Source organism: Anas platyrhynchos, chromosome 4 (assembly GCF_047663525.1).
Source record: "Anas platyrhynchos isolate ZD024472 breed Pekin duck chromosome 4, IASCAAS_PekinDuck_T2T, whole genome shotgun sequence".
Classification (NCBI taxonomy): Eukaryota; Metazoa; Chordata; class Aves; order Anseriformes; family Anatidae; genus Anas; species Anas platyrhynchos.
In genome coordinates this window covers 19688447-19709681 of record NC_092590.1, presented here as the reverse complement: position 1 = coordinate 19709681, position 21235 = coordinate 19688447, and the positions used below count along the sequence as shown (strand labels likewise).

At 33.7% G+C, this 21235-nt stretch overlaps 1 protein-coding gene across 13 annotated transcripts in view; it reads left to right on the top strand.

Moving 5' to 3' along the window:
- Positions 1 to 21150, top strand: part of SGCZ (sarcoglycan zeta) — a 444851-nt gene extending 423701 nt beyond the window's left edge. For 10 of the 13 annotated variants that reach the window (XM_072037142.1, XM_072037146.1, XM_072037145.1 and 7 more), the window contains one exon: positions 11243 to 21150. In XM_072037142.1, coding sequence (XP_071893243.1) covers positions 11243 to 11437 — 195 coding nt within the window. In that variant the 3' untranslated portion in view covers positions 11438 to 21150. The remainder of the gene's footprint in view (positions 1 to 11242) is intronic. The other 3 variants (XR_011808957.1, XR_011808956.1, XR_011808955.1) reach the window with 3 other exon arrangements.
- Positions 21151 to 21235: the final 85 nt, after the last annotated feature.

Sequence of the window (21235 nt, the reverse complement as noted above, 5' to 3'; positions counted from 1 at the left end):
ATAAAGACTAAGGAGGAAAAAAAAAATAAAATCCACCTTGTGCAAGTCTATCAAAAGTTCTCAGTTTCTTATTAGACACTTTGGAGAACTATATAATTTTTTATTGTTCTCAATGAAACGTGCCAGGTTACTGTACTTTTGGAAAATTGGATGTTTAATGTAAATATCTAACTGTGAATAGAGTTCTTTAGAATTTTTTTGCTTTTTGTGTTAGTATTTTGTTTTCTGCCAAATGTTCCCAGATGCTTTGCAAGCTACCCAAATAAGCCTCAACAAACAAAAAGAACATTCACATCTGTGACGGATAATCCCCTGCAATGCACACTCTTTGCATTGCAGTGTAGACAGGAACATTTTTGCCAATATGCTGCATCAAAGACCTACTTTGATAACAGTTCTATATAGAACTGTTCTATATATTCTATATGTTCTATATATTCTATATATAGAATATATATTCTATATAGAATATATATATTTTATATATTTATATATTTTATATAGAATATAACTATATTTTAGAATATATATATAGAATATATATATAGAATATAAAAATATTTTATATATTTATATATTTTATATAGAATATAGATTCTATATAAAACTGTTATAAATAGAAAATCTATTTATTTTCTATTGTCCTGCATAATTAAAGCACACTATTTTCCTAATTGACAGTGTCAAATACTTATATATCAAATTCTATATTAAAATACCATATGCTCTATCTTATTTCTGAGTTGCTATAAGAGCTCTTCCTACAATCTGTTATCTTTACTTACCACCTCTTTAAATAGGAAGTCGCTGTTACTGTTTCCTAAAGTAGTTAAGCTATCATTAAGGAGAATCAAACTCTCTCTCACTGGTAAATTGAGGAATAAAGTTTGATTAAATAAAGGGAGAGTCCTCCTTCACCCATGTGTTTTCTGTGCACAGTTTTATTGCAAGGGTTCCAGTTTCCCATTCCCCTCCATAAATCCATACCTGGCCCAACCTAGTATGTTTCCTATGTTAATTACCAATTTTGTTCACATTTTTCTAGAATCAATTTGTTCTTTCTCTTCATGATTCTATGATATTTCCCTTTAGAAAAGTAATACTCAAATGAAAACGAAAATAACCAGAAAGACTTTTACTTTCAATTTCCCATGATCTCTGAAGCAATGGTTTCTATCTTTAATGTCTTGGTTTAGCACCATGGATCTCTATGTTGCTTTGTACAAACGTTTAATCTGTAGATTCATCAGGTATTTTTGCCTGTATCAAAACTCAGTGTATTGCATGACTTCTGATTTTTCTTAAGTATTTACTACAGCTCACTGAAAATGTATTTGGAAATAATGTCCTTTGACCTCAGTTAGTCTTTGATAATAGAAATCCAAGAAAAGTTAAAATGACTATGTTCTGACTGTATTTGTATTATTCAGAACTGGAATTCAGTTAAGAATTAAATTCTTTATGGAAAATATAACTAATAAAGCAGGCTTTACTGAACTTCATATTAAAAATATTTTTTATATTCCTTGACATAGTAAGTATCTATCAGAATTCCAACATTACGTTAGATTTGGTTGATTTAGATTAATTTAGTTAGATTGATAGATTTGAGAAAAGAAGCTACCAACATTTCCATACCCTTTTCCAAGTAGTTTTTGTCTGAAAACACATATCTGAGAAAGCTCAAGGTGTCTGACTATCAATACTAGCAGTTCAAGCAATATCTTCAAAAGAACAGTCTCCTAAAGAGAGAAATTCCATCCTAAGATCTGACCGATGCCTTCATAGTCTACTGTTTTATCTCTTAACCTGTAGAGGATCAGAGGAAATTGCAGAAACACAGTGGAAGGCATATGATAAGCTTCCACAACATCACTGATTGTGCAAGGTTACCATAACCACGTTAGGGTATTACAGCCTGATGTGAGGAACCTTGTGTGAAAATCTGATGGACAAATGTCTATAACAACATATTGATTAGAGTCAATGCTTGAAGCCCACCAGATAACATCACAGATTGGTAGGCAATGTAGGAAAAAAAAATTAAGGAGTTTACCATATCCAATTATTAAGAAAACACTCTAAAACAAAACAAGATATCTCTGCCAAAAAATAACCTTCATTTTAGCCTGAAAATGTATGCATTATCAGCTAGGTTTCTTTCATGAAGGAATGAATGTTGTCTTTGTGAACTGGATCTGGATAAATGAACCATATTTGTGCTAAGATAGTTTTTCTTCTAGAAAAAATACATTTTGGTATTATTTCCATACTAGTCAAATACTTTAACTTTTCCAAGCTTATTCAATAAGGCATCAGATATTCCTTCTGTAGCATAATTATTGACCTATCATGCCAGGAAATATTTATGTCAAATCTGGAATCAATCAATTTTAGCCATGTAGAAGAAAATTATGAATTTACTTTGGATTAATCTATGAAACATATGTTTTCCTTTTACTTAAGAATAACTTCAGAATATTTTTTTTTGAAGAACATAAATGTGTTTACAAAATAATTTTCCTGTAGCCTTATTTCTCATGAAGTATAATCTTTGGCCTCCCACATCACAAACTGAAAGCCTGTGAAAGCTTTCTCAGTTCTGCTGCTTGATAAATTTTCTTTTTATTTACTGCAGTCTTATAATAATCCTTTTAGTCACATTATGCATTATAATGCATGATCTCAGACTGAATACTGGGGGCTGTAATTTCTATTCAGATTCTGCTGCCCTTTATAAAGCTCTTGAGCTGCACCCTTGTGAGTCAAGACATCAGCAGAATCCTTTGATTCAATTATAGCTTGGCATTTAATTGTGAACTATGTGTTATTCTATAAATAAACCATAACCAATGGTTTAAAGCAGCAATCATTTACAAGCAAAATGCAATGTGAAGCTCCAGGCTCTAGCTCAATCTATTGGTTCACATAAGAAGAAAAAGAACATTTATTGTCTGGAAATTCAGTACAATGACTGCTAGTTGACTACTGCTTCTTTCACATATAAACACATTGCAAAAGTACAGATCTATTTTAAATTCTGTAGATACTAGATTTTGCTCAACATAAAAATCTGCAGAACTGTACCTGAAATATATTACGATGTAATGACAACATGCTTAAAGGATTATATGATGCTGTTCGCTGATTGGTCTAGCAACTAATTTTAAAGGTTTTTAAATACATCACACTTTGAAGGCAAAGGCTGTTAACGAGCCTCAGCTCTTCTGAGGGTTGTACAGCTGCTATGTAGTTTTGCAAACAGCTTCCAGATATACTAAGCTCTGAATTTTCATCACATCCCATTGATTAGCAAAGACCAAGTAAATAAAAGGAGAAAGATGTACTGAGGTTTCTAATTTTTCATAAACTTATGTGTATTAGTAACCCTGTCTGTGATTTTCCTCCTATTTACTTCTTTATCCTCTTTTCTCTGTCAGATTGTAGTGGTTCATTGCATGGTTTGTGGACGATACTTGGTTGCTTCTAGCATAATGAAAGTGATCCCTTGGCAAGGCTTATAGTTGTCATGTTAAAGTGAGTGATACTCCTTAACAGAAAAAGTTTACAAAAAATCAGTGTACTGGACAATAGAGAAACCAAGTTTATATTAACCATTTGAGTGTCACTCAAGCATGCACCCATGATTCTTTTGTAGGGGCAACAAATGTGTTAGTACTAGCTTTCACTATATAATCCTATCCAGTTCTCTTAAGTCCAAAAGATATATTTGATACAGAGATTAATATTTAACATAAGTTAAATCTTCACTTTTAAATCCAGCCAACAGTACCATTTTAAAGCTTTGGTTTGGGTGTTTTTTTATAGCTATTTTTCAGTTCTAAAACAGAAATATATATGTATTTAATTAACTAAATAAACTGAAATGGAATTGCCTTTCTGCAAGCCATTTGCCATGAATATGGAGGAATGACCAATCAACAGAAACAGCATTTCCCAAGTTGGTTCAGTTCAGCTGACTTATATTTGCAAAAATAAATTTAAGTGCTTTATATGGATGAAGTGAGTACAATAAGAAATAAGCAATGGTATGCTGTAGAGCTTGAAGATCCAGTTAATTCATAAAAAAATGTCTAGCAATTGTGCTGCATTTTGTTTTCTAAATACTTTTTTTGTTAGTATTAACTAGTTAACTTGTAACAGCTGTCCGCAAGGAAAGTGATTAGTGAAAATTAAAGGAAAATTCTCTGTATTTTTTAATAATTGATTTCTATGGAAAGGCGAGTTTCAAGAATTCTATGAAGCTATTTTGACAGGTATTTAAAAATATTAAAATGTCATGTTATTTTTAAATAATATTTAAAAGTTTTTTATGTTTAAGTAAATTTGCAGTAAAAAAAGTTCATGTTGAAATCTATAATCAAAATGTTCTGAAACTACAAAACCAAATGTGTTTTAATTAACATCACTCATTTTGAACTGCTTGTCCACAAGCAAATTTAGAAGACCAACACCATAAGCAATTTTATTAGAAAGAGAAAAAGTAACAATGAATAATTTATTTTATAAATGAAACATTTTTCCATGAATATCACATTTTAATCTAGTTCTGATTTGCATGGTAATTAATTAATAAGATTTTGTACTCAGTAAACTGAGTACAAATATTCCAAGTACATGTCTTTCCCTTTCTGGTTCAGATATATAAATCACAAAGTCACATCTGTCCCACATAAATCATATAGAAGTTACATCTGTCACATTTAATGAAATTGCAAATACTTCTAATACCATTTAGATTTTTATTCTGGGAATTGTTGTGTATGAGACAATCACTGACATACCATAAGTGTTGGAGCTTGTAAACTTCTGCCGGTCACCATTCACAACAACCCCATTTAATCACCCTTGAAATTAAAAGGATAAATATACTGGAAAGTTTCTGCTTCTGTAGCCACCAATATAAATTTCAGTGGAGTTATAACTCAAATGATGCAAAATATGCAAAACATAAATTCTTATGTTCTCAGAGCAGCTATTATACAATAGTACATTTAACATATATATACATTAGTTTTCAAATCACTTGCAGTTGGCAGTGATTCCAGGAATACTATTGAGTAGGGAACTGGTGTTAACAAAAGATGGCTCTGTCAAGGTGTGTCATGTATAATCTTGAGACAGAGAATATTTGCTACACCAGACCACACTTTGGCTTAAAGTCCTCCTTTGTCTTCTGGTCAACTGATCATACTTCTGTAGAGAATGCATTTTCAATAAATGGGTTGTACTAGATCTAGAATCTTTTGGCCTTCTCTGAATATTTAGTACAGTTTCATAGTAGTCATCACATTCATTTCAGTGTTTACCTGTTCCATAATAGTATTATTTTTTAAGACATTTTTAATATATGGTTCCAGATATTGTGCCAGCATACATTTAGACTTAACAGTATATATGCTATTAAGTTAATATTTTAATTTTCCATTAAAAATAATACTTGTTTCTTTTTCTCAAAGTTCTCTTTCAGATTTAATGGAAGGTACTTTAGGTGAATTTTTTTTAAACAAATGTCAAAAACACAGGTAACTGTTAGAACATATGGCCAATATGAACTATAGTACTGCAGTTTATCCTGCACTTCATCTTCAGCTTGAATTTGAAAACATATCAGCGAGTGGAAAATAAGTAGTTAGGAGTCTAGTGACCCAATTTACATAACCATATTTCTATGTATGCTTCCAATAGCATATGCAGAAGAGTAAAAAGACTAGACAAAAATCTTGCATTGTTGTAATTCAGATTAATGCTGAAGAGCCTAATAGAATCCAAATGGTTTATTTAGTGAGATCTTATTGCACTGTATCTTCATACTGAATGATGAACAATAAACTTTCAGTTTTCCTTCTTTCACATTTCCCCGTTTCCTGCCATTTCTTACCCACACCAGCTCTCAGTATGCCTTGCAGTTCTCTAACATTATCTGTCTAGTCTGACCATACTTAAATACAGATTTTTTTTTGGTATTTATAAATCCTACCTCTTTCATTTAGGTGTACTTATGCTATCATCTCCTCTGTTGTGAGGATGGGACCTCCTCTGTTGTGAGGTGAGGATCAGGGAGGTGATTGTTCCCCTATGCTCTGCTCTGGTGAGGCCACATCTCAAGTACTGTGTTCAGTTTTGGGCCCCTCACCACCAAGAAGGACATTGAGACCCTGGAGAGTGTCCAGTGAAGGGCTATGAAGCTGGTGAAGGGCCTGGAACACAAGTCCTATGAGGAGCAACTGAGGGAACTGAGGTTGTTTGGTCTGGAGAAGACAAGGCTCGGGGGGGCCTTATTGCTCTCTACAACTACCTGAAAAGAAGCTGTGAGGTGCTGGGGGTTGGCCTCTTCTAACAGGTAACTAGCAATAGGACTAGAGAGAAAGGCCTCAAGGTGTGCCAGCAGAGGTTTAGGTGGGAAATTAGAGGACATTTCTTCTCAGAAGTGGTAGTCACATATTGGAATGGGTTGTCCAGGGAGGTGGTGGAGTCACTGTCCCCGGGGATGTTTAAGAAAGGGTTGGATATATTTATCTTATTTATCTGGATATATTTATCTAGATATTTCTATATTTAGAGACATGTCTTTGTGGGTAATATTGGTGGTAGGGGGACAGTTGGACCAGATGATCTTAGAGGTCTTTTCCAACCTTTATGATTCTATGATATAGTCAAGGACCCAATGGAGAACTTTTATATGATATGGCTTGTATGAATATTGGATTCTTTACCTCAAGCTTATATCATGCCTGCTGAAAGTTCTCTCTTTCAATTATTTTATTTTTATTTTTTAGTAGATATCTATATTTTCTGATGTCTTCCTCTCCTTCTCCTTGTCATTGTTCAGATAGGATAACAGCACAGCCTGATGAGCAGATGATTTCCAAATCTCAGTTAATAAATATCATAGTCACCTTTGATGTTCTAAATACTTGCACAAGGCACAGGCTAGGGGCAACTAGATTTGCCAGGTTAGTTTAGTCTTTGACATTTCTTTGAAGATACATATGCTTGCAGTCTTTTACATGTTCATATCTGCCAGTCAATAGGACTATCATTGCAGAGGCTTCTGCTAATTTGTAGAAATTACTGATTGTAAGCATTCTAAGTAGAGAAACCAAACAGTTGTACATCCTTTGCCATTTCATATAATACATCTTGATACCTTGCTACAACTGTCAACTCTTTTTCCAAAACACAGAACAGGAAATAGCAAAATTATCTAATGAATATTTCATTCTAACTTCCTTAGAAATAGAAATAAATAGGTTTATTTTTCTGCTTCTTTCTCAACATCTTTGTTTCTCTCATACATTACTCCTACAGGCCTGATGAAAATCAAAACCTGTGTGTAAAATGTGCAAGATGAAATTTCTCAAGATTATATTAGCATAAAATACATGTAAAAAAAGTACAGTTTTTCCATTCCTTTCTCACACACAATAGCCTTATTCCATTTTAGTCAATCAGAAAACGGGTCTATTTAAAACAAGTATTATACTAATATATTTTTCTCATCTTTAAGACACACAAGATTAAGCAAGGATTTAAGATTACTAAAACTAAACTATACAGGGGGAATGATCCTGCTAAATGCTCAGCTTTCTGATGTGAAACACCACTTCTCAGAATAGCTGCTGCCTTTTCCATTTTGTACGTTCTCAATCAGTCTCCCACAATGTTTCAAGAATGGATAAAAGTTTTGGTTTTATCCTTTCATATTTACCTGCTGAGGTGTGAGTGTCTCAGGAAGAGCATCACTGGTTGGCATAGCCTTGATGTACGTGAAGTATTCTATAGCTTATCTTGTACCTTTCACAGCACAAAAGATTAGAGAAACATCATGTATACAGGCAGTTCCCTTAGCTACTAGTAACAGTGTTCCCTGGGAACATAACATCATTTTTTTTGTCTTGCCACTTCCCTTCTCTTCAAACACCTCATAACAGCAGGCAGAAAAGGGTATGTAGCATAAGTTTTTCTGATGTTGGAAGACATTTCATCCATGAATTTCAGTTTTTAGCAAAAGATAGAAGGGGAGAGGCTATATCCTCAAATATGGATATCTGAGATTCCTTACATAGTGGGCTTCTACGCTGAAATATTTGGATCCCTGCTTAACTAATAGATAGCAACGTTGCATCTGCAAATTTAGTCTTTTACATAAATTTAGTCTTTTATTTTAGTCTTTTATCTGTAAATGTAGTCTTTTAACAATGACCTTTTAACCTTGACTGCATATGTACACGGTAGGTTTTAATGTTGCCTTTCAGCCACCTTCATCTTGGGCTTTCCCAGGGATTTGCTATAGGAGTCTGTTTAAATTGCACAGCCTTCCCAGCTTTCTGCAAAGGCACAGGGCTTGTCAGACTCACTGCAGCAGATACACCCTCACAAGAAGTCACATCAGTTTCTCTCAGATACTGTACCCCAGATGTTGTGGAATGCTTGCTAGAACAAGGCCTTTGAGATACCACTCAAGATTATGGCAGCAGAAAAATCTGAATTTCATCTGTATCACAGTGTGTAGTTTGAAAGCACCAATAGAAATGCTTGCACAGCTATGCTTGAAAATATCATTTAAATTAATGAGAAAAATAAATGAGCATTGTATTGCAATGCACAATGGAGCAAGGTCCACTGGATTAAAGCGGTACAGAACATCTGTAATTAAGGGTTGCAGAATTGTAGCTGTCCTGATGTAATAAAACATGTAAGATTAATGAGTTTAGATAGTAGAATAAAAGATAATAAAGTTCAAAGTGACTAAAAGATTTTCATCTTCTAGCCCATTCTCTGGCATAAAATGTCCTCTTTTTGTGTGTGTGTGTGTGAATAAATTCTTGTGTGAATCAAGACTCATCTTTTAGAACTCATTTAATTTAGATTTATATATTTCTCAAGCATCATGTTATCACATATATAATGTTCTAATATCTTGTTTTTTTCTTTAAAAAAAAAAAAAAAGTGAAATAAATAATCTTTTGTTTGCCTTCCATGATATTCTACGTACATTAGGGCTTACTGCAAATCAATGTTAAAAGTCCAAAAAGCTACTCAAGATTATTATTTTTTCTTTTTTTAAGAAATATTTGTAGAAGTTATCAAAAGCTGCTGATAAAAAGTGTATGACATTACTGGCTCCTGTTTAATATCCGTTTGAGTTACTGTTGAAAGTATTTTATTGTGTTCTGACATCAGTGTTTGGTCTTTCTCCAAGTACAGAACTATGCTCTGTACACTATTCAGTATAAAAGATATGCTTTTACTTATATTGAGCTTACTGTGAAGAGTGTGCTACTGGCTTTTTATTCAATACTGTTGATAACTCCACTATTGTTATGACATTAGTGGACTTGTTAACATTTCTTTTATTCCTGGTATGAGAATTGAAAGAGTACTTTTTATTTTCTGTAACTCCACTGACTGACAATTATGTCTTTTGTTTCCTTGTCACATTTTACCGATTCGTAGCTTCTCGTTTGCTTTCAAATTCTTTGTTTTGCCCATCTGTTATTTTATTTTCTTATTATGCTTTCTGTTGTTACTTTCACATTTGCTCCTAGCAGAGCTGAATGTTCTTCATAGCAATCTTCTTCTGGGTTGTAATTGTAGTAGGACAATATTAAATTGTTCCCAACACTGTCCACAGTTCTTCCATCTAAATTATTTCTGCTGGGCTTTTTAACTCCTAATTATTTCAGGTTTAAGAAATTGGATGCTAAAAACAACAGTGAGTGTATGCATTCCTTAGTCATATAACTTACAGAACAAAGGTATCAATTTGCTGTACTTCTGTATATTAATGAATTCCTCTGTCAGTCAAGATAAGAATTAAGAAGGGCATCTTGCCAAGCAGTTGTCACCTGTGCCTCATAGATTTTTCCTTCTAGTGTAAATTCCCAGCAATGACAGTATCTTCTTCCGGGGGTAGGAGTCCTTGAAGGAGTTTATATTGTTTTCAGCTACTTTGAGTTTGTCATTTACAGTGCTTCTGGTGTGAATAGTAACATGAGTGTGCACCAGTCATTCTGTATGATTTTGTCCTTCACTTCTTGCCAGCAGGGGTTCAGTAGTGCTTCTGCATTGTTTTCCTTCTATATACCACTGGTTTTATTATAAAATAATGTTTGTTTCCTGTTGGAAACAGCAATGTATGTCATATCATTCCAGGTTCTTCACATGCACTGCTAACATTGTGATATAATGGTGTCAAGTTGGCTTTGTTGATTTTCAACACCTTATAATATCAGTAGCAAATATTTAAGCAGCTGACTTTTTCCTGTTTCATACTGTTATATGCAGGCTTAAAGCCATTTTATTTTGGTTCATAGTCTGTATCTGAGGTAATGACTGATCTGACTTTGGCTCTCATTTACTCCTTCCATAAATAAAAAATGAACTCTAAGCAGCTGGAAGCTCATCTGTTTGTGCTGGTGGATACCTTGCATTTTTTGTGCTTTACTTATCTGATTTCATAACAATGTTTGCTCAAGACCCTGAAAATGTAACATTTTCAAATGTGAATGTTACAGAACTCAATACAGATAGATGAAAATTACTGGTGTTTACAGTTTAATACTGTCTCTTGTTATTTCCAATGGAAGGAGATTTAAAAAAAACAGCAACAACATTTTTTTAATCATATGCAGTGTTCAGAAACAAATGGGAATAGCTTGATGACCTTCTTAATAAGACTTTAACCTGAAATCTTTTTTCCTCCTAATTTAGGTCAAATAAGCTCTTTATTTTGTGTGTATGATTCTGCACCCTTATTTAATTATTCTCAGAATGTAGCTATTGTTAAGCCCCTACAGTTTAGCACAGTTCAGCACATATTTCCTGCTGCTTACAGGAACACACTGGGGAATGTGCTTTAATATCGCTTCACACTTATTAAAATACAAACTCTTCCAGAGCAAGGATGTGCTACTGCCATGAATGAATAAATTTTAATCATAAAATGCACAAGTGAGAATTTAACCTGTTCAACAATATTTTCTAAATGGTTTTGTATGACACTACTTGTATCTGAATAAACATGTTGGGTGAAATATTTGCATATACCGAAGTAGTGAGTATTAATGTGTATACAACTACACTGTTGAAAAACAATAAATATTGACAGCTTATGTACTTGTAAAATGTCGTGACTCTGCCTCAAAGTAAATTCTTCAAAATATGTCATGATACTGAAAGAAATTTACTTATTCCTTTCTTTTCTTTCCTCTTGTAGATATTTTTAAATGCAGATACTATTCGCCTGGGAAATCTACCAGTGGGCTCCTTTTCCTCCTCTTCACCTAGCTCTTCAGCACCTCGCCAGACTATCTATGAGCTCTGCGCCTGCCCCAATGGTAAACTTTATCTGTCCCCAGCAGGAGCAGGCTCCACATGTCAATCCAGTAGCAACATCTGCTTGTGGAGCTAGAAGGACTCCAACTTCTCCTCACACCAGAATAGCCTTTTGTTACTATCCCTCTGCTTCACAGTTCTGCTCGGTTTCCCTTGTGACCAGTTCGACGCTTCAAATGGCCTGCAGAGCAACTTCTTCCAGTGTAAGCAGGAATACAGCGCTGCCTTCTCTTGTGGTTTGTGTTACCACTCAACGTAGAGATGGGAGTGAGATATTCAGAAATCAATGTATTCTTCATCAGGAAACCTGGAACATAATATCACCTTTTGTCCAAAAGGGAGAATAACACAGGTGCCTTTGCTACATGAAGTGAAGCACATAGTTTTAGATTTTTGCAGGACCTGGATATGAACTGCACATATATATATACAGTACATAAACGAATTTGCCCAGAATCTGATGGTGAAATGAATTGGTTACCCCTGTATGATAAATAACTTTACTGTCTGAAAGCACAATTTTCCATTCATCTTTTTGGATGTAAACTTTTATCCCTGAATTTTAAAATTTTGAAGCATTGTGTGATGCTTGCTTTACTAAACAATTAAATTCAGTAAATGTTTTTTTAACACAAAAAGAGACAGAATCCCTCCGTGAGTTTGGTTTCTTTAAAAGTGTGTTGTTACTCTTTGTCTACTAAGTCTAGGGTTTTGTACACTAGGTAAATTTTGGAAGTGCTCAGCAATATTACCTTTCAGAGTTAAAAAGACACCTGCTCTTGTTTGTCAGATCTGAATGGCCTTACATATTAATTTTGTGGCTACTGCATGTGAAATGATTGCTTTCAGTAGAACATACAGTTTCTGGAAAAGAACAGGGTAAAGAAGGAAATACTGTTGATGTGGTTTTTGATCAGTGTATTGCTCTTCACAAGGTAATTATAATTGGCAAATGCAAAAAAAAAAATCTTCAAAGGTATCTTTTCCATTCTCTAGCTATGTCCAACTGCTGCCGTTTGAACACAGTACAAACATTAGTACTAATGCAGTGTGTAAAGCTGAGAAGCAGTACACTAACAACTGGTACCACATTCATATTCATTATTCTCTTTTGTTTACCATCTGCTGCTAAGGTTTTCAAAGTAATAGTAATAAATATATATAAACACGCATTAAATGACATTCAGTATTAAAAAGTACGTTGATATTATGTTGACTTCATCAGGTCTGTGTTTAAATTATGCAGCCCCATTTGCACTCTGAGCTCACTTCTAACTTCCTTTTTTGACAAGTTTTACGTGGGATTTCTTTCTTGTATCAATCTTCATACTCTTTGGTTTGTTTGGTAATTGAAATCTTTGGTATGCTGCTAGTAAGTTTATCGCAACATTGATTAACAAGAGTATCTTGAAACTTGCAGAACCCAGGAATGTAAAACAGTATAAAAATGTTTCCCATTGTGGAAGATGGCTTGATTACATAAGGTAAGTGTGCTTTTTAATACTATTCTTTAAAATACCATGTAGCTTTAGAGGCTTCTGAATGTAAGACCATCAATGTAATGACAGGTTTTACAAGGTAACTCTGAAGTCAGGGCAAACAGCGCAAGGTGGGTATTTCTATGCAGCTTTTTTTTTTTTCTTTTGAGAAAAAAGAAAAAGAGCAAACAAATACTGTGATTACCTTTCTATTTTATTACCACCTCATGAGGTTGATTTTGTTTTCACTTCAGGTGAAATTCACTCCTGTGCAGAAGACCAGCACAAGACGTGTCCACGGCTTGACTGGTGCTTGCCTTTCCATTGGGCCTGTTCAGAGGTGTGAATTTCACTCTGTAGAAAGAATGCTCTACTTGCTGTTTTTACCAGACGATGATAATAATAACAATAATAATTTAAAGTTATTTCATCTGTTCAAAAGAAGGCTATTAGGAAATAATTCATTATTTATTTGAGAATTGTATTCTTTCACTGGGAAAAACAAAACAAAACAAAAAAAGTATTAGAAAATATTTCAAGAAAATATATTAGACGCCTGGGGATTCTTAGGAAGAGGAACAGAAACAGATAGAAATGACAATGGGAAATGACAATGGTGATAATAAGACATTTGAAAGTGTATCCATACAATATACCCTTAAAACTATCAGGAAATATATGCCTCTGGTGTGAGAGCACAAGGAAAAAGGATCAATCGTATTCCAGGAGTACAATGTATAGATCTGTATGACCATATACCTACATGTATTCATTATCTGTGCACACCTACAGACACTGGTTGCTTCAAAGATGCACAGATTGCAATGACTAATCTATTCAGTGACTTACATTTTGTCTTCCTACAAATTATACACAAGTAGACTAAGATTATTTTTTTTTTCTCCCCACTAAACCTACATGATTTGTCATGCATTTTCCATTGAGCAATTCTTATTTGTTTGCTCTTCACCTTATATTATAACTTACTGTAGTACAGTCAAAAAATGTTTCAGGCTTCTTTCTGGATAGACCCAAACTTTATAAATTTTCCTCAATTTTCTACAAATCATGTAGAGAAATAAAACATATCTTGTATAATAACTCATGTTAACAACAAGGCTGAAATAATTTACTGCTCTGTATGGGGAAAACTCAGAGCAGATGTGCAGATGCAACTTTGGACTTCAGAAAACCAAGCCAGTAAGTCCACAAAGCTCTGCACTGTCAGGATTTTCTTGCTTGGAATCATTGCAGTCTGCTTGGTAGTATTTATTATACCAATATTGGTGCCAGTAAAAATAGAGTGTATTTAGGAACCTATGAGATAGATAGACATGTCTACCACGTAAACAGTTCTCATAATGTCTAAATATTTTGGTGAGTTTCAGAACACCAGTATTTTACTTTAAATCTACTGCAAGCTATAAGAAGGGGAAAAGAAAAACTCACTTTTCATTTTAAAGGACATTTCTAGCCCATGTGATTTCCGAGTATGGGAAAAGTGATTTCAGTGCATCTAGAGAACTACAAACATCAGAACACCAAGTATCTATAAGCAGTGTCATCATTTCTGAGTGGAAGGAGAAACAGGTCTGGTATTTTTTAGTGTTTGGAGCTGGCAATAATAGAGCTCTTTGATTCATAGCATGGTCCAAAAAGTGACATAGTCCAACCACATCATTTCAGATGGAAGGAAACTAGATCTCAGTACAAATGCCATGTTAAAACATGGAGCCAAAACATAACTATTTTAGTGCTGGTGTTTTAATGCTGAGGTTTAAAATAAAGGCCATTCTGTGCAGAGCTTTAGGAAATTTCTGGATACTTTTTGTCACATTCCTCATAGATTCCTGTCTCCAAATTATTTCAGTCTTTGTTGTATAATATCTAACATTCTGGTTATGATTAAGCCCCAGCTGAAGTATCTCTAATTAGAGAAAAATTGGAAAATTTTGATCACTTATTTCAGAAAAGAGATCTCACTTCTTTTTATGGCTAAGGTAAGAGTTTCCCCATTAACAAATCACTCTGTTATGACAATTGTAGAGCAAGATTGAAGACCTTAAGGTCTTTTTAAGCATTAATATTAGTGCACTTAAAAAACAAAAACAAAAACAAAAACAAAAAAAAAAAAAAAAAAAAAAACAGTGGCTAAAAATGTTCCTTTTGAGTCTCTTTTTAGTATATGAATACATGTATCAAATAAAGCTTCTTTTTGTACTCAAATGTTTGTTTGGGAACCACTAAGATGATGATGCAGATGTTTGGCTTCTTCAGAGCTATCTCTATGCCAACAACAAAATATATGAAAAGACCTTATTAAATACATGTATTTAATATATACAGTAGATTTATGTTCTGTAAAAACTGTCATGATATCCATGTCATAGGATACTGTCTCTTTCTTGTTTAAAAAAGAAAAATAAAAACATCAGCCAACCTCTCTGAGCACTGTTAGCTGTATCGTTTTGTACTGCAGTTCATTCATTGGTTAAGTGATAAGACCAAAGACTGACACTTCTACTTTATCTAACACTATGACACTGCTGCTTCTACTAATTCTGTTGGAATGAAGAGATGACAAGTTGTAATTACAACATGAAATTGTAACATAGTTTAGATTTGTGCAGCATTTTGAGCTGTAGATTGTTCACTTTATTCCAGGGTTTAATTTATTTTTTTTAACTTTTTTGTTTGTTTTTTTTTGGTTTTGTGTATGTTTGTTTGTCAGCATGGTGTAATTATGTTACTGTTCATACATACCAGGATCTTTCATTGTTCATAAAAAAAAGCAGAGCGTGTATTCCAAAAGGTGCCAAGACATTGCTTGTTTCAACTGAAGTTATACTGTTTTGCTTGCAAAACAGTATCTTGACTGGATAACACAATTCACTTAAAAAACATTTTAGATACAGAGGGCTATTAAGTCTGGGTTGAAGATAGAACTATACATGTCTAGAAGAATTTTACGAAGGATATTTAAGATATTTGGTTACTAACACCATGTATTATTTGTTGTTTTTTGATTGTTCTAGATTCTAAACCACTGTCTAATTAAAAAAAAAAAAAGCAAACACTATGGAGTTACTATCGGCTGATTCACTGTAATGCATATGTAAGCTGGATCTAAGGTTGTGTCATATTGTTTCAATCAGTACTCAGTAAAGGTCTGCTAACCATTTTTTGTTTTGTAGCTTTCATGCTAATGATTTCCTTGTGTATATAATATATAAAAAGATGGGAACTATTTTCTTACACATACTATGCAATATATTTGTAAAACTGCAATATTACCAAAATTACAAAAGCTGTGCTTTTGTACTCTGTTGCTTTATGTAAAACAAATCTTTTTTCTATTTAACAGATTGTCTGTCTTATAATTGTAGATAACATTATTCAAAAGAAGTACACTGAAACTTTAAGATTTATTTCATTTTCCTTGGATTTTTTATTTTATGCTAATAATAGCAAGGTTTTGGAAGTTGGAAATTGTTTTTCCTTTAAAAGATAGAAATTTTACAGCATGTAATTAACATAGTCCATTTGAAATCTCTCCTGTATTTCTTTCATTTGATTGTAGCATTTTCACCTGGTGCTACTATATAACGATAAATAAATGTGATCTATAAAATAGGAAACATAATCAGAACTCATTTCAAGAATAACTGAATGGAAAACTTTCTAAGAGTGAGAGGAAGATGTAGGATAGCTGATGAAAAAATGTTAGTTTTTCTGTATATTTATATTTATTTTTTGCATTCTTCTATCTACGTTAGCTGTATGGTAATGGCTTTTCTTTTCAAGTTTTTCTCCTCACACACGATATTTATTTTATTAAAGTTTTAGTGCAAAAGTATTTTTGAAAACAGAAATGTAGACTTGTGTGAAGAAAACCTAAATTTAAAGACATATAGGTTTTATTTCTGCATCAGCTTTACTAAAGTTAAGACTTAGATTCCTGCATCTCATGTAATGTAAAAGTATATTACACTGCTCAAGTTTCTTTGTACCCTGCCAGAATAAACATAAGCTGTATGTTTAAACTGCACCAATTTACAAGCCACTTGGCAATTACACAGTAAAAGGTCTTGTAGTGATCTCGTCAATGTGAACAAATCCTATCTACATTTAAATTGGATAGCGCGATTCTGCTAACCATGTAGCCTTGCACATACCTCTGGCAAAAAGCAGACTAAGCATGTAGTTGGTTTGTTTGCACTAAGCTAATTGATACCATGTTATGATTTCAGCAATACCCACAGTAGCCAAACAATAGCTAGCTGATAATGCCTAAAAAAGTGTATTTTCTGTACAAGAGCAGTGGTATAGACATATGCAGGTCCTGCTAAGCCTCATGTGACTAATACACAATAGCTGATACAGCAAGAAAAATTACTCTTAGCCATTTTATTCAGGATTGGACAAACCCAATCCAGGAAGAGCTAAATGACACGCACACAAACACACACACACAAACACACACACAAATAACGGAAGGTTTAGTGAAGAGAAAACAAAAAACAACAACAACAACAAAAAAAACATAAACATTATGTTGATTCAACACAGTCCATATTGAGACTATAATTTAATACAATTTAATTTTTTGTGTAAAAATAGGGTCTCCTTTGGAACTTTGATCTTCAACCAATACATTTCTTATACTGGCCATAACTAGGACAAGTTTTGGAACAGCCAAGGAAAAAGCATATATTCTATGCTTGGTCTGATTCAAGTCAGTGTTACATGTTACAGTGTTACTAATGAGCCTAACCTAGTTATCTGAGGGGAAAAAAATGGAATAAGAAAGTTTCCCTCATTTTTAAGAAAACTTAAATCTTTTAAGGGCATCTTTTAAGTTGACCCTCTGAAGGTATGTCTCGCTCTTCCAATTTCTCTAGTTCTGAAGTGTTTAAGTACTTAGGCCATTTATATTATCAAAAAAGCCTGGCCTTTGGCTTAGCCAAGTTCACTGAATGCATGACTTGATCTGTGAAGAAAAGGTGCCTTTTTATCACATGTATACCTCTGTGCTGGTGAGACCTGTGAGGGAGGAATTCAGCTTCCAGCATAATCTAGAGCATAGTAAAGAGTAGGACTTATGCATAAGAGTGCATGCATAATTATGCATTCCTTAAAATCAGATATCATATTTTCTGTGCTTTATGGTTCTTTGGAAGCTTGCATAGTCATTCTTCAACCCCTATTATTCATTCTAACACAATAACCTATTTCTGAGTATTCTTTTTCAGAACCATTCCGAAAAATGCATTATTGCTTTCTTTCCAGGTGATGTTTATTCAGTTTTCTTACCTACAATTCTGCAGTAGTTAGTGAAAGCAAAATCCCAACCCTTACCCCCTTACCCTTTCAGCTGAGCTCCAGCAGCTCCCCTTAGCCTCCTTCTTTCTCCCCAAACCACAAAAGGATAGGCACCAGAAAGGATTATGCTAAGTGTCTTTATCAGGTTCCTGTGTAACTTACTGGAACTGAATCAAAGGGGAAATTTATATCAAATAGGAAGATTATTTGCTTAGTGTAAACATAAGTTATATGAGAAGGAAACAAACACAGGTAAATATCAATTTTATCTCAACTTACTAGAGTGAATAGTGAAAGATTTGGGATTATGAAGTCCTTAGTATTTTTTTTATTTCAAATAACATTTATTATTTAATGAAAGTATTTAAAATACCATAAAAGAAATATGCAAACCATTCTGTCCTATTGACTTTTTAATTTTTTGAAAATGCAATAGAGAAGTAATCACTGAACACATTGTTTTTCTCTCTCTACTAATGTATTCATTTACTTCAACAAATTTGAGTGAATAAATACAACCTAAAATGTTACATAGTGAAAATCTAACTATTAAAAAAATACTAAAACTAGACGATATTGTTCTTATAGGTCGTGGGTGATATTCTCATTCATCCTAGGTTCTTTTCCAACAGCATGCTTTTCTGTTGTTTTGTGTGATCTTTGGGAGATTGGGAGCCCCTGATGATGAAGGAAATACAGTGTCTACGTAGTAGCGGAACCTGCTGTGGTAGCATCTCCCACATTTATGATGGCACTGAACAAAACGTGGGAGCACGTGCACTAATGTGAGTATGGAGGGCTTCCTAGGTTTAGCTTTGTGAAGTCAACAGATGCTTTCCAGCCCTGTGTTCACCAGGCTGAATAAGAGAGAGCATTGCAATGACTTGGGACAGACAGGCAGCATTGTATTTGTTCTGCATAGGAATGGTAGAACAGTGATACACATGTAGTGAAGACAAACTGCCCAAGTTGCAACAGTACAAAACAGAAATATAATTGAAAATTGGATTATTTTGTTTAGGTGAAAAAGCAGTCACTAGACTTCCCTAGGCCTAATAATAACTCAGAAAAATTGACAGAAAGTCAGGTGGAGGAGAATCATTTTTATGTCTATATCCATGGAACTTTCCCTTTACTTTCTTTTAAAAAACACCATTGGAAAGGAGAAAAGCATTAAAGGGTATAAATTTTGTACTTCTCAAATAGAAGGTGACAGTGAACTCTCTGTGTATAAGTGTCTGTGGTTACGGCAGAAAGAGCTGAAAATAGCCCAGTATATGAGGGCGGATTCAGACACTGTTGAAGGGAATAGAAACACTGACAAATTCCATGCCTTTAGATCAAGCTTTAAAAGTTCATTAAAGCTTGTGAGAAAAAAAAAAAAAAAAAGAGAGAGAGAGAGAGAAGGAGCATGGAAAGAGAATAAAGGTGTGTGCAAAAGAGACAGAGAGTGGTATTAGAAGACGTTTACAATTTAAAGGAGGAAAGGAGAAGATAATACTTCTCTGACCTAGACAATTATGTCATGCCCTAAGCACGAGCAAATCTTCAGGATACCATTGATTCAGAAATCATTTCCAAGACCAGATATATGCTATTCATAACAGACAATACCACCAAACCTCTGTTGCTACACTGGCCATGATGAGAGGCACAGCTTTGGACCCTGTATGGAAGCTACATAGAGGATAGAAGGCTGTATCCTTCAAAAAGACAGTCCTGGGCAGAGAAGGTAGTCACTGAGGCATACTGCCTAAAGCAGTGCAAAAGGAAAACAACTGTAGCAAGAGTTAGGAAATGGAGACCTGTCTGTTGAATATTTATTTATTTATTTATTTTGAGGTAAGAATCTGGACTCTAGGGTATTTTTTCTGTTAGATTTTTATATTTTTTTTAACAGCATCTAGGGGCAAGTGTTGATTTCTACTGAGATTTGTTTCACAGCAGACAAGAAATGCATATGCGTAGCTATAAATATATAAGAAATTAGGCCTACTTTGAAATCATTTTAGTGACAACAGCAGTGTTCTTTTGTTATGGAAGTTAGACCCACCAGCTAAAGAACTGGGCTACTGTAAGGTTTTGTTCGTAGTTTTGGTTTGTTTGTTTTTTTGTTGAAACACAATAGTTTTATATTTACACACATGACATTTCACAACTAAAGCCCAGATGAATCCTCCTACAGCACTTTGTAAGGTAATAGTTTATCTGTCTAGTTATGAGTTAGATCATATACAGTGCAAATTTTACATAAGAGTATCTATTGTCTATGATGATTATTGCCTCCTCATCTTCATGTGTCCTAGTATCAACTGCTAGATTACAGTAGACCTACTAAAATTCTGATATTAAACTACTGTTACTTCTAGTTTTTTGGGGGGAAAGTCTAGGACACTGTACCAGCCCCTTCTTTTATAATAACCATCTCTTCTCATGCATGTTAGCATACATTTGTGAGCAAGTCACCACATGATTAACCAGATTACTGGAGCTGCTTCCTAGAATGATTTGGTTATTTACCTCCAGTTTCCAAAATCTTGCATGGCTTTAATATAATGTGGGTTTTATCTTTTTGTTTAACTATAGTACATTACGTACTTTTTAAGAGATTTAAATTATATATCTAAACCACAAAACTTTATTAGTGGCCATATGTTTCTGAGAACTGAAAGGGAAAAATACATTTAAATCATATTGTCTCACATTTTACAGAACAGTATAATTTCAGTTCATTTAGGCAATTTTCCTATCTATTTTTAGGACACCTAACAAGCAAACATTTAATTAAATTTGACACTGTATGGTTTGCCAAACAAATACCACTTCAGTTAGACTATTGTGATGACAAAGTATTTACATTCCAAAGAAAAATTTCTAAATGGTGTATTATTCCCTTTTAGAAGTATATAATGTATTATCATGTTGTGACGTATGAAAAGTTAAGTTATATCAATTTTTAAATAAATGTAAATAAAAATCTTTAGTATAAACTGCTGTGAAATGTGCACCTTCGATTTATTGAACTTTTCTATTAACATAGTTTATCCAGAAGTTACATTAAGCTACATGTTAAG